The sequence below is a fragment of the Muscardinus avellanarius genome (assembly GCF_963383645.1).
Source record: "Muscardinus avellanarius genome assembly, chromosome: 3".
NCBI lineage: Eukaryota > Metazoa > Chordata > Mammalia > Rodentia > Gliridae > Muscardinus > Muscardinus avellanarius.
The window spans coordinates 92,537,174-92,552,082 of record NC_137788.1 but is presented as its reverse complement, the minus strand read 5'-3'; the positions used below and the strand labels follow the sequence as shown (position 1 = coordinate 92,552,082).

Sequence of the window (14,909 nt, the reverse complement as noted above, 5' to 3'; positions counted from 1 at the left end):
ATGGATTCTCATTCAAAAAAGATTAAACACAGGTTTTAATTGATTTTGTTGATAGGATACTTTACATAGAATCAAGGGATGACTAGTTTAATATGCTCCTTAATAGTTAAAATTAATGGCATTTTTATTTCAAACTTCTTTTAATCACTTAGCAGTAAAACTTGAGCTTATTATTGTACTCTTAATTTAATTTGCATAAACATCCTCTATCTTGTATATGCAAATAAAAATATTGTGTTCCCAGCTTAGCTTACTGCTACTTCATTAATCAAAGGATAGATCTCTGAAATAGATCTATTCATACATCTATAACCTATAGCTGCTCATCATTCCTAAAGTACCATTTCAGAGAATAGAATATCTCTCTGTACTAAATTTGCCGATTCTACTGTCATAGTTAAATTACTTGTGGAGTGATAATTTATTTATTCTAGTATTTATTATACAAATGCTGATTTCTCTCTGTACTCTTTAATTCATTTTTATACCATTTAAGCAAATATTAATTATGTCTTAAATCAAATGTTTTGGTTAATTTGAAGATAGAGTAATATTAAATTTAAAAAAGCTTTAGGATATTTGCATAGACTAAAATTTCAAAATGCAATCAAAATTAGTAAAATATTGACTTGTTTAAAGTGGAAGATTGTCATAGAATTTAGGAAAATAGGATTAAAATTGAACATAATTATTAGAGAGGAATGAAATTTTTAAATTTTAGAATTTGATTTGTTTTTTGTATCTTATATTTGGGTATATTTGGAAAATGTCAGTGATGAGCCAAACCCTTTTGAGTAAGATTTATAAGATAAGATGCATTTATAAAGAAAATTTTTTCTTTCTTATCTCTATATCTAAAAATAAAATAGCAGTTCATAGTTTTGGAAAATACTAATTTTAGCTCTAACTTTTCATCCAATTAAGTCTAGTACAATATTAAAACTGCAAATCCTAATTCAGTTTAACAATTGACCATTTATTCAGCTCAGGCCTAATTCAGTCTGAGAAGCTTCTACTGGAGAAGGGTATCTGGTTTGCTTCAGCCTCTCTCTACCACTTGCCTTATTCAGTGGCTACTGAATAGGATCTCTCTGGGTTTAAAAGGGGAAAGAAAGGAAGAAAAGAAGACTGAAAATTTTCCCATAGTTCAAAACTATAATATGGCAGTGATTTTCTGTAACTATGGTAGAAAGTGGCATGCTTAAAATACCTGAAATCAACTTTATGATTCAAGCTGAGGAGCCAGACGATAGTAAGAAAATTATTTATGAAACTTGGAACAGCAGTGAGTGAATTGCTATGAGAAGCTGGAGAAAAGTCAACTCATGTTGTTATGTGGTAGAAAAGTAGTGAGACCATCATCTGCAATAATTAGAAAGATAAAATTTTGTATTGGTGAGACAATATAAGAAAAAAACAAAGTTTCTTTCCTACTCTACAACACCACTCAACATATAAGCCATCAAATGTGTAGATTTTTTTTTTCCCTACACAGTAAGCAAATTATAGTTCTGCTGTGGACAGCAAATGGGTGTTCTCCAATTTAACTCAGTTCTCATATGCTTCGCCTGAAAACAGCATCAGGTCCTCCAAATCAAGTTACTCAATACTTTCCATTCAGATGTCAATTACAAGCTCCAGGCACTAAGTAGTACTTCTGAAAACAAGCCATAAATCTGCAACTCCCCTCCTTGGGTTCAATTAATTTGCTAGTGTGGCTCATAAAACTTTACTTATGTTCAGCCACTTATTATAAAAGAGACTACAAAGAGTGCAGATGAACAGCTAAGCGTGAGAGATGCATACGGTAAGATATGTAGGAAGGGGTATGGAGCCTTCTTACCTTATCTGGGTGTGCCATCTTTCAGGACCTTTCCTGTGTTCTTAAAAATATTTTCAAGAGATGATTTCAGAAAAATAAGAGGATGTATCCAATAAAGTGGATCTCGGAGTAAGTTGACACTGAATCAAATACCTATAAAACTCTTTCCAAAAACTTCTTAAAAATTAAAAAATATGCTTTATATAACCTCTCAACTAAATAAGGTTTCTAAGATCACTGTCTCAAAAAGTAGAATTGCCCAACTAGACAAAATTAAGCCTAAGAGACATAATCTTTATAGATATGGCTTTTGGTGAATTAAATGAGCCCCAATAAAATTCATACACTTGATCTTAGCCAAAAGGCCGAGAAGCGATAAAAGAAAATCATAGAAAATCCATACAGGTTTAAGCAAATTTTGTCAGCAGGTATGCCACTAGTTGATAAACACACACACACACAAAGGTCAAAATAATTAGAGTTAATTAAACTATTTTATCTAGTCTGTAAATACAGACCTTTATGGAAGAAGAACTGTATCTCAAGGGTTATAAACTTAACCCTGAGATTTGAACTGAGAGCTATGGAGAATAACTATCACACAATTCTCAATAGCATAATTAAACTAGAAGCAAAATCCATACTTCTAGCTTACATGGAGAACTGGTAATATGTACCTGGTTAAATTCCATTACTTCTATGGCCTAGTGATTTCTGTGCGTTGTATTTCTTCCCTTCTTGAATGAGAGAGGTACTAGGGAGATGGAAGTCACCATTGTTTAGTTGACGAGTATTTGGGTCGGGAGGAGATACATCGCAGCATCTGGATTTTATTTGCATCAAATATTATTCAACAGGAGTTACTCTAATTTGAGACTGATGCCATTATTGAATGAAGTTTGAGGGAACAGGTTTGGATAGTTTGCCCTAGTGACAAGAGGATGGGTTTATAAATTACTTCCAAAGATAGTTACTGCTAATTCCTACCATGCCCATCCTGTGTATTGCTCCTTCCCTCCCATTAAATCTGGACTTGCCTTACTACTGGTTTTGACCTAAAGGATGCAGCAGAGGTGACATTGTTCTACTTGTAAGCCTGGTTTTTAAGAGGTCTGCAGTTTCTAATTCTACCGTCTTGGAGCCCTGAACCAACATTTAGGAAGCCTCACTAGCCTACGAGAGAGAGGCGTCCAGTCAGAGTTCGGCGTTTCTAGCCACCTCAGCTGAGGCACCAGATGCGTCACTAAATCCATCTTTTCTTTGAGCTCTACTTAGCCAGGTGCCAGTTGATTGCAGCTTTATGAGCTGCCCTGTTCAACATTATTATAAGCAGTAGGATTGCCTTGCTGTGCCTATCAAACCCACAGAATCATGAAAATTTTCTTAGGTTGCTATAAGCTCTTAAATATAAGTTGGTTTGTTATGCTTCTTAGATAACTAACAGAATGTTAATGGTGGTTATTTTATACTCTGAGATACTGGGGATTCCTCATCTGTTATTCCTTTTTGACATGAGTGATATTTATTCAGCAGTCCTCTTATGGACCTCATATTTAGCTTTAATATTTTATGTTACAGCCCATCCCAGACACTTTTAGTCAACTATACCTCTCTCCCACAGAAAGACCCCGAGTTTTTTGGATTTGGCAACTAAACATTTCTCATTGAAAAAAAATAGGAGTTCTTAAGAAAATGCATCATAGGGCAGCACTTATAAAAAACACTTTCTGGTCAACTCTTCTTCAGTACTTCTCATTTGTACAGTCTGCTGCCAGTGTCTCCTTTCAGTTTCCCTGTGCTCTTACCTCCTCTCTTTCTTCTATCAATGCCCTAACATTTTCCCCTGAGAGGTGCAATTTTCTCCATGTTGATTGCTTTTCTTGAAAATCGCTCACTCTTTTATCTTCTAAGCCCTGAAATTTTGAGGAACAGAATTCTCTAGCAATTCAAGAGTCAGGAAAAAATTTTAGCAATAGATCTGGAATGCACATGGAAGCAGAAGTGTTCATACACAAATATGAGCTGGAAAAGCATCCTTTGCAAATATTCTTCAGAATATTGCTAAAAGGGGAGAGTAGAGTGAAAAAGGTTTTTATTGTATATTTTATTTTGCTTTACTTGTGGTACTGGTGATGGAACCCAGGGGCATTCTACCTCTGAGCTACACCCCCAGACCTGTTTTTTATTCTTTATTTTGAAACAGGGTCTCACTGGGTTGCAAAGGGCCTCACTAAGTAGCCGAGGCTGTCAGCAAACCTGGATCCTCCTGTTTCAGCCTCCCAAATGCTGGGATTATAAGCGTGTGCCACCATGCGTGAAGGATTTTAAAAACTAACAGGTATTTTTTTTTTTTTCTGTTCTGTGGTTGGAAATGCAAAGCAAACAAAAAACCTTTAGAATATCCATCTTTAAATTTCTGAATACTGTTTACATTATTTACAAGTATTTATTTATGAAGTTAAGCACTTCTATATAATATATATATAATATATATATAATATACACATATGTGTGTGCATTTATATGTGCTTAAACTATTTCTGATTATCACATTATTGAATTTTATTTGTTGTATTCCCAAAAGTAGTATTTAAGATAGTACTAAGAAATGTGGCTTTTCAAATTTTTGGTTGCAAATTATGATTTCTTATAGAAAGTTATTTTTCCTCTAGGTAATTAATTATTCAGATAATTTATTATTTTTAATGCAAAATGTTCTATGATTTAGGGTGATTTTTTAAAATATTTATCACTTATTTACATATTACATATTTTTGAGGATAACTCATGGTACAATTTTTGATAAACATTTTTGGGTGACTATTTGTAACCCCCAAATTTGAAATCCTAATGTAAACTCTTTGGCATTTTCTTCCTTTTTTTCTTATCCATTTATCTAAATTTATCCAGAAATCCTGTTTCGGAAAGAGAGAGAGAGAGGAGAGAGGAGAGAGAGAGAGAGAGAGAGAGAGAGAGAGAGAGAGAGAGAGAGAGAGAGAGAGAGAGAGAGAGACTGACTACTGGAAGCAGTGATTTCTGATTGTCACAAAGTTCATGTGAGCATAGACACAAGCTATGCAGAATCCTAATTGTGATGACATTGTGGAGATGAAGAGATATGGGTATGATGGGATCTTTTTGAAGTTTGAACCCTGATTTACTTAAATATTTCAATATGCTGTGCTGTGTGGAATAGGTGAAAATATCTCAATTGTCCACACCTAAAAAGTCCAGTTTCAAAAGTAGTGCAGATATTTAGTCTCCCTTCTTGGTTGCTTGAAGCCCCAAGGTATTGCCAGCAGCAACCTGAGGGTTTAATCCAAGCTTGGGTCTAAGAAGCACCATGATTCCTAACAAAAAGTTCAGTGTTTTAAAATAATAAGTGGAAATGGCTTAAATTGACTCTTGTGTTTTAAAGAAGAATTAAAGTGAGCAATTAAGGTAAATGTCAGCCACATCATGTGTAGAAGGGGAAACTAAGATAGTGAAGACACTGTATAGAATAAGGGCTCTGATATCAATGAATGTATAGTCATAAAAGAAATAGTCATAGCTGGGCTTGGTTTCACACATTTGTAATCCCAGTACTTGGCAGGCTGAGACAAGAGGATCACAGGTTCAGCTACTTACTGAGGCCCGCTGCATCTTAGTGAGACCCTGTTTCAAAATAAAGAATAAAAAAAAATAGGACTGGGAGTATAGCTCAGAAGTAGAATCCCCCTGGGTTCCAACCCCCAGTACTACAAAAAAGAAAAAGAAAAAGAAAAAGAAATAAAAGAAATAGTCATCTCAGATTCTATATATTTTCTACCTCAGAATGTTAACATTTTGGCTTAGAAGTTCCTTCACAGATATAACTCTCAAGATGTTCTAGACATTTACAAAATATTAGTATAATTTACTTTTTAACACACTGAATTCATTTTCTCATTTTTTTTACTTCTTAGAAAGTATAAAAATAATTTGGAATTACTTCTATTGTGTTTTCTACTTATAGAAGCATATACAATTATGAAGTGATTTTAAACTATCAGGACTAAGTGAAACTTGAGCATTAGCATTGGGATAAAAAATCAGTCATTATTATTTATCTTTGAAAAAAGGGTGAAGTTTTATTCATAGAAATGTTACAGATATAACTCTTTAAATCAAGAGATATTTCAAAGGTTCAATAAATGGTTCTGATATTACTTTATTTTAATATTTGTAGTACTAGGAATTGTTTTCATTTTAGTAATTAACATATATAAAAACGGACTCTATCTATCTATCTATCTATCTATCTATTTTTTTTTTTTGCAGGTCTAAGGATGGAACCCAGGGGCATTCGACTTCCAAGCTACACCCCCTGCCCTATTTTTTATTCTTTGTTTTGAAACCGGGTCTCAGTGAGTTGCAGAGGGCCTCAATAAGTAGCTGAGGCTGTTTGTGAATCACGATCCTCAGGTATCAGCCTCCCAAATGCTGGGATTACAAATTGTGCCACCAGGCCCGGCTAAAACAGAATATATTATAAAATTGTATCATATATAAGGGCAGAATTAATAATGAAGCAGAAGTGTGCAAACAAATTTTTATGTATTCCATCTGTTTCTGTATTCCTGGTTTGAACTTTAAGTCTTCTATATCTTATCCATAAAAGAAATATTAAAGTTGCCATACTCCTACCTCATGATGATGTCATGAAGACAAATATTTATTTATTTATTTATTTATTTATTTATTTATTTATTTTTAGGTACTGAAGATTGTACCCTGGTCATTCTACCACCTAGCTACATCCCCAGCCCTATTTTATACTTATTTTGAAACAAGGTCTCACTAAATAGTGGAGGGCCTCACTAAATTGCTGAGGCTGGTGGTAAACCTGCAATCCTACTGTCTCAGCCTCCCAAGTACTGGGATTACAAGAGGGTGCTACCAGGCCTGACAACATTTTGTTTTTAAACAGAATAACTTTCACATTAATTAATTACTGCTTGCTTTTCAATCTTTTATATCCATATGTGGTTTTCCAGTCTTTGCAGATTAGATTGTGAAAAATTTAAAAATAGGATTTATTGTTTGTCCAGCATTTAATGTGCAATAATTTGACCATACAAAAGCAGGCAGAAAATATAATGTTGGGATGGTTATTAAACACTGAGAATCTGCAAAACATATTAAGCTTAAGTTATTCAATACAGATGCTTTAGTAGATCTATTTTAATATTTAACCATATTCACTAGCTTAAATGCTATATTTGGCATTTGTTATGGAATGTATAAGACTGTCATTAAAAATGACAGATATATTGCATATAATTAAAAATCTGTTTTGTGAGCCTTCATATTTTGAAACACAGGAGTTTGGTTTCAGGATTAAAAGAATCCATGTAAATGGTGAGGGCACAAACCAATTACATATGGTTATCTGGAAATAATATTTACTATAAGACTGTCCAGTGATTTTTATATGGCTCAATCTGTGCAGATATGATAGAGGTAGAACAGAGGATTTACTTATTTTAGAAAATGGAATAATGCATTTATGATTATGTTGCCTTTTGGTATTTATTTGTATTACAAAATAGTGTCAAAAGAAAATTATTTGCATATTATCATTTTAATACCAAATTAAATTTGTGAAATAATTATTGAAAGTAACTAATTCCTTTATTGTGTGTGCTACTAGGATTGAATCCAGGGTCATTCTACCTTTGAGCTATACCCTCATCCCTATTTTACTTTTTATTTTAAAACAGGGTCTTGGTAATTTACATGCACTTCTGACCTATAACCTGAAGTCTTCCTGCCTCAGTCACTCAAGTATTTGGATTTTAGGGATGTGCCACTGCATCTGACTATAAATAATTCTTGAGTAATTAATCACTTTGAAGAGGCTAAAATCCACTTACCTAAACAACCTTATTTTATTAATAATGGCCTTTTGGAATAAAGCCAATACTGTTCAAAATTATGTTTAGAACACTACATATATTAAAACATCATTGTATGCTGGGCTTGGTGACACAGGCTTGTAATCCCTGCACTTGGGAGGCGGAAACAGGAGGATTGCTCAGATTCAAAGCCAGCCTCATTGGCTTAAGAGACCCTGTTTCAAAAAAAAAAAAAAAAATTGTGTGTGTGTGTGTGTGTGTGTGCCTGTGTGTGTCTGTGTCTGGGAGTGTAGCCTAGTGGTAGAAGGGTTTCCAGGAACCCCAATATCACCAAAAAAAAATCATTGTTATTTGTTCTTAGTATAGTACTGACTTTTGCTAGGACACATTGTTTACAAAAATGTTTAAAGTCCTTTCCTTTACCTCTGCTAATAGAGATGTTGGTGTTTTCCTATACTACTTTATAAGTATTGTTATAGTTTTGAGGACATACATATTCTCAGGATATCACAAGTTTATTAAATGCCAAACTTATTCATAAAGAAGAAAAGATAGAGTAGACATATCTTGACCAAAGTTCCCCAAGATCTAATATCTGTTTTTACTCTGAATTATTCTTTCCTTTTCTTCCCTTTTATCTTTGATTGGAAAATTATGGAAAAAAAAATACCTGATAGTTTTCTGTGAGTATAGCTCACTAAAAGATCTTTTAAAGCCAGGTGGGGTGGCACAGGCCCATAATCCCAGTACTTAGGAGGCTGAGACAGGAGGATGGTGGGTTCAAGGACAGTTTCACCAAGTAAGAGATACTCTCATCAACCTAGCCAGACCCTGTTTCAAAATGAGAATCAAATTGGGCTAGGGGTTTAGCTCAGAATTAGAATGACACTGGGCTCAAACTTTAATACCACAACACACACACAACACACACACATACACACACACACACACACACACATATACATCTTTTATACATAAAGAATGCACAAATGCACAAGGCCACATTCTTTGCTTGTTTGGAGTTCATTTAGATTTTATTTGATTTTAGGTTCTTTAAACAGGATGAGTCTGTCATCTCCAAGTTGGCTCATTCAACTTTCCAACCAAACAACATTTTCAACTGAAGATTCTATTGTATCATGGAAATTGGGCTAAATTTGGGTTTCTCTGAAGTTCTCTAAGTTATTTCAGGGTAAAGCTGCCAAAATATACCCAGTCATCACTGTGGAGTTCTTATGAGCTTGACTAGACTATGGAAATAAACTTCTCCACTCCTTCCCCACCCCAACTCTCTACAATACAATGGCCCATCTGTGAGGTAAGAGAAACTAATTTCACTCTTAGACTAATTTCTGCCACCCATGTAACAGAAAAACTATAAAATGAATGTCAAACTCCTTAGTCAGTTCTTTCTTCAAATAATTGACCTAAAATTCAGAAAGGGGGGAAAAAAGGCAAGCCATTAGACACATTAAGAGCAGGATTACATTTAAAAGCTATTTACTTTGCTGAACATGGTGGCGCACACTTGTAATCCCAGCGCTTGGGAGGCTGAGACAGGAGAATCGCACAGGTTTGAAGCCAGCCTCAGCTACTTAGTGAGGCTCTCAGCAACTTAGTGAGACCCTGTTTCCACATAAAGTATAAAATAGATCTGGGAGTATAGTCCAGAGGTAGAAAAGCCCCTGGGTTCCACCCCAGCACAACAACAACAACAACAAAAAACAGAGGTTTCCTTTTAAATATTTTGATTATTTCTGGTGTGTGGAAGAAAGTCTCCCCCAAATAATCTCTCCTTCAATAAATAAATTTGATGGGGTGATTTCAATTCTAGTAAAGTGTTTGAAGAACATTTTAATTTCTATCTACCTATCATCTGTCTTTCCATCTTTGTATCTACCTAAAATAGGGTTAAAACATGCATCAACATGATAAAAGGAAAATAAATGCTAACCGATTTAAAAGATGATTTCTAGCTGGGCGTGGTGGTGCATGCTTGTAATCCCAGCATTCAGGAGGCAGAGAGACAAGGGATCACAGTTTGCAGACACCCTCAGATACTTAGTGAGGCTCTCTGCAACTCTGTGAGACTCTTTCAAAAAATAAAAGGACTAAAAAATAGGACCGGGGGTGTAGCTTGGAGGTAGAATGCACCTGGATTCCATCCCCAGTACCACACACAAAAAAAGATGATTTCTAAAATCTTAATCCTTAATGTACTTTCCCCCCCAAAATTCCCATTATAGTAATCTAAGGCTTATTAAATAGCTCTTTCTACATTCGATTCTCTAATTCTCTTTGTACTAGGAACATCCAGCTATGGACAGTATGTCAGTCTCCTTTTGGTTATTCAGGTTTCAGTATTTGAAACGTTGGTTCTTAATTTGGATCTTCCGAATCCCAGAGATCTGTGAAGACATTGAAGGAGATGTGTAAGCATTTCACAATATTGAATAAAGCTCCATAGACTTAGAAACTGTGTAGAACATTTAGATTTCCTTAACTGAACCTCCCATTGAATTATTAAATTATTATCTCATTTTTTTTGACAAGGCCAAATGGTTAATTGAAAATATTGCTATGAAGGAAGTGACTGTTTTTTCACTATTTTTTTTTATCTTGTTTTTGTCAGGCTTGCAAATCAAGACTAATTCTATTAAGTTGAGTAAATAACTTCCAATGTTTTTTTTTTTTAATGTGACCTAATGGAAACACATCACTAATTGTGCTTCAAATAAAGACCAATGTCAAGGAAACTGTCATGTACTATTACATTTTGATCATATGTGTAAACAATTAGCAAAGACTGGCTGAAAGGTAGCCCCAGACATAATCCCACCAGTGTTACTCAGTGAGAAGTTGAAGGTAGTGGAAGGAAGTGGCTCTCTTCTGCTTCCTTTGTTGTTTAATTTTATTCTTCCCTTCACTGAGCTCCTCTCCTGTAAATCCATGGGCAAGTTTTCTGGAACACTCTAGATCTGGCAGCTAGCTCCAGGCTAGAGGGATTAAGCATAATTATACCTCACCATGAATCTACTATGTTTCCTTCCAGAGGCATTAATTCAGACCCAGGTTGTGCCTAGTTGGACAATGGCCAGAGGAATTCAGACCGCAGAGTACAGAAAGTATAAGGTAGTAAGAGCTCTATTCACCAAAGACATTTTGCCTGAAAGGACCCTTTCACAAGCAGTAAGAAAGTCTGAGATGTGACCATAAAGTAGTGCCCACTGATCGTCTGCATAGTTTTGCACCTTCTAGAACAGTATCAGGCCATGGATGGAACTCTCAAGAAATCAAGAGAGCTATTGAGAAACAATTTGGAGCCCCATCCCCACACATGGCCGCAAGAATTATAACAAACTCTCTCCACTGAATTAAGCGTCTGGCAACCTCACAAATATGTATTTGTACAGTTGTATTCGTTTCGTTATTTTACATTTAAGAGAGAGACCTGGAAATGGATTTTCATATATTCAAAGAATTGGATCCAAAATTCAGGTTTTAAAAAGTTTGGAGGCTACAAATGCATACAAATTTTCATTGTGTGAGAAGCCGAAGGATAATGAGGGTGGTAAACTGATCACTGCCATTGCATGGTTCTTAATTTGTAATTATACATTCTAAGTTCAAATGCAAGATGATATTAAATTATTTCATTACATTAAAAACTGGAGGTTATAATCTCAAGAGCTAGTTGGTCATAATTTTCTGCAGCAGATGGAAAGCTTCCCAAACATTCTGCCAACAGCATTAGAAGCATTGCATAGATTTTAAACCTGTAATCTAAAAGATAAACTTCTTGATGAGGGAGTTTTTTTGTGTGTGTCACAATGAGTGACAATCATATGGAAAACCTTTTCTAGTTGCTTTCCTTCATTTTATATGCCTCGATTTCTGTTGTTGAAGAATTCCATTTTGGGGCTGAATCTAGTCTCAGATTGCTTTTATTCTAGCTCTTAAAGCATATGAAGAAAAGATTCCATAATGACCAATAGAAAACTGCATTTCTAAATATTGGTGGCTAGTACCGAATTGAGCATAAGTGCCTGATAAACTTAGTTGAAGACTCTTAAGTACTTAAATGTCTAAAATACGCAATGTAGGTCCTGGCTAAGGCTTCTAGTCTTCTTTAACAGAAAAATGTCTATTGGGTAGCTGATGTGTGTCTATTGGGTAGCTGCACAATGTTCCAGAAAATCTTTGAGAGAAATAATTTAGGAAAGATTAAGAACAAAAAAGAAGTGTCAATAAAGTGGAATTATGTAAGTGTGGAAAAGAAATGAGGAAGGGAATTTAAGTTCAAAGTTTAAGAAAACGAACGACCTTTAGGGATACAGTCAGTAGAAAGGGGATGTGGAAACTTGCCCCTCCTCATTACTTTTACTATAGAGTGACTAGTTTTCATTCCCTGAGGCTCAGGACCAACACCAGGCCCCATATGAGGGGCTGTGGGCCCAGTCGCTTGGGGGTTTTCCTAGTTGCTTTCTTTTCCTCTCTCCTGCCTTCTTTTCCACCCTCCTTCAGGATCAGGACAGAATCAGCTGGAAAATTAAATTACTCACCCCTTAAAAGTCAGGTCCCATAAATTTCTTTCTCTTCCTCCCTCAGAGCACAGTTCAGCTCTTTAAGAGGCAAGCCCCTGAATGAAATCTAGTGCTGAGTTTAGACATTTGAGAGAGGAGCCTGTCCACTTCAATAGTCCAGTGACTTTACCTATGAACTCAGGGGTTTTGACCTTTAGACTCCCTGCATACCACCTGCATTCGTTCCTTATTCTCGGCTTAAAAAAATAACGAAAAAAAAATACTTCTTTTCGGAGCAAGCAGCGCAGTGTGTCCGCCGGTTCCACGTCACTCTGCCCGGAGAAGCAGAGTTTTGCACCGGGATAAGGTTACAGCTGCCAGCCCAGGACTCCAGCGGTGTGGTGAAGCAAAGGCTGGGCTTCTCCCCTCCCCCGGCGACGACGAAAGGCAGGCAGGCTACCAGACGGCAGCGAGCAGACAAGTAGCTGCTTTTATTGAATACAGAAGTTCCTTGAAAAGTCCGTGTGCTTCGGGGCTCTCCTGCAATTCCTTTCATTCCCAAAGTGCAAGAGCCAAGCACGCGTCCCGCGTAGCGCCCTCCCATTTCTTCCCGGGGATGTGGGGAGGAGAGGCGGGAGGAGAGGAGAGGGGAGATGGGGGTGCTGGTGGGCTGGACCTGCAGGAGCCCCGAGGCTGGGGCGGGGCGGGGGCAGGGGCGGGCTCGGGCTGCCGGAGGCGTGTGATTGGGTCTGACCCTGGCCGGAGGCAGGGGGGGCTTGGCGGTGGGGGAGGGGGAGGGGAGGGGGAGGGGGGCTGCGGGCGGCTCGTCCGGCCCACTGACGGCGTGAAGCCTTTAGGGGTACGCGGCGCTCGCAGCCTTTTGGTGGAAGCCCCTCATCTGCCTTCAGTCTGAAGGCAGGGCCCGGCAGAGGACGCATCGGAGGGTCCCAGTCGGCGGGGCCAACCAGAGGGAGAGGCGAGGGCGAGAGACAGGAAGGAAGCAGACCATCAAATTTAAAAGAAAAAAGAAAAAAAAAAGCCCTTTGACTTTTTGCCTCCTCTCCCTCCTCAATGGCCGTGTAGCAGACCCCGCCGGCCGGTACCTGGCAGGGACGGAGTCGATTTTGTCATCACAGTCTCCAGCTGAGTTACGCGGGGCTCGGAGATGGAGCCGTGGTCCTCCAGGTGGAAAACGAAGCGGTGGCTCTGGGATTTCACCCTAACTACACTCGCGTTGACTTTCCTCCTCCACGCGAGAGAGGTCAGAGGAGGTAAGAAAAAAACTGGATTTGAGGAGGTGGGAGATTGCCACGGGGGGCTTCTTGAGCCCCTCCTCCTGGCCCCTTCTCTTACCCCCCCCCCCCAATTCTTCTAAATAAAATCCAGATTGTAGTTGCCACCGAGTTGGAAGTGGAGACAGGATACTGAGAGATGGATGTAGGCGGGACCGTAATGGGAGAGGAGGTAGGTAGCAGGCAGAAATCTGTCAGGCACAGAGCTGGCTGAAAATGCCCTTAGCCTCTTTCCAGTCTCTTTGAAAAGAGGAAAACTGTTACCTCGTACAGAAGGGTAGTTGAATAAAGCTTTTATCTGAAGCGCAGTCCTTAGACTGCTCTTTGAACAAATCTTCTGATTTCTCCAGGTGCTAACTAATGGGAATGAATATCTTTTTAAGGGTGAGCTGAGGAGAAAATATAGAGGGTATAAAATGAACCTTGATAAAGTTCTTTGTCTGCGACGAAGTGAGGCTGCTTTACTTTGGGGGATATAACAGAAACCAGGGGGACTAATCTAGAAGACTGAGAACATTGTGCAGTGTGTGTGTGTGTGTGTGTGTGTGTGTGTGTGTGTGTGTGTAGGGGGCACTTTGGGGCGATTTTCAGTAGGGATCATTTCACAGATTGTAAAGAACGGGTTTAAGATAGGAAAAACAGTTCCCTGTATCTCTGCCCCCTGCTCTACTCTGTTACCCCCAACACACACACACACACACACACACACACACACACACACACACACTTCTTGCAGGTTGGACGTGCAGTTGTTCTCTTGGAGAATGATGAAAGTCGCCCAGCAAATAGGGATTGGGAGGGAAGGGGAGGGGGCGTGGGGTGGGTGGGAGGAGAGAGGTAAGAAAATGTTCCTACGTGGCACCACCAAATATTGAATGACCAGACCTGCTCGGAAGACTGCAGCCCCGTCAGTACCCGAGGAGGGAGAGCGACTTCACTCCTCCCCTGCCTCCTCCCTCCTGCCCCTCCCGTTCCCGAAAAGGCGTCTGGCTGCTGTGGTCCGTTAGGTGCCATAGACTCGGCTGGCAGGCTCCGAGCTCGGAGTCCAGGGAGCACGGGGCAACCTAGAGTAGAAAGCACGCTCTTTCAGGAGTGTAAAGAGGCGCTGTGGAATAGCAAAGAGGGCGGAGAAGAAAGGATAAGGGAGGGGGGAGAGTGCCAGCAAAATTGCAAGCTTTAGCAGAAACCTGAGTCTGGCCCTAAGTCTAGATGCCAAGATCTGAGCTCCCCCTAATGAGACTTAGGGCTCCCCGAGGTCAGACTCTGAGAACACAGGAATACAGGTTTGTATTCCTTCCACAAGTTCCTGGATTTCGTCTTCCGGAGTAGAAGGCAGCCCTTAGATGTCTTTTCTTCTGTGACGTTTCCTGGTGACCTTGATCAGAGCCTAAAT

General features: G+C 38.4%; 1 protein-coding gene across 5 annotated transcripts in view; it reads left to right on the top strand.

Annotated features, from left to right (window-relative positions):
- Positions 1–13,389: 13,389 nt before the first annotated feature.
- The window catches only part of COL11A1 (collagen type XI alpha 1 chain), a gene marked incomplete at both ends in the record, with an annotated part of 228,661 nt that continues 227,141 nt past the window's right edge, over positions 13,390–14,909 (top strand). For all 5 annotated transcript variants that reach the window (XM_080693166.1, XM_080693164.1, XM_080693167.1 and 2 more), the window contains one exon: positions 13,390–13,495. In XM_080693166.1, the coding sequence (XP_080549292.1) occupies positions 13,390–13,495 (106 nt within the window). The remainder of the gene's footprint in view (positions 13,496–14,909) is intronic.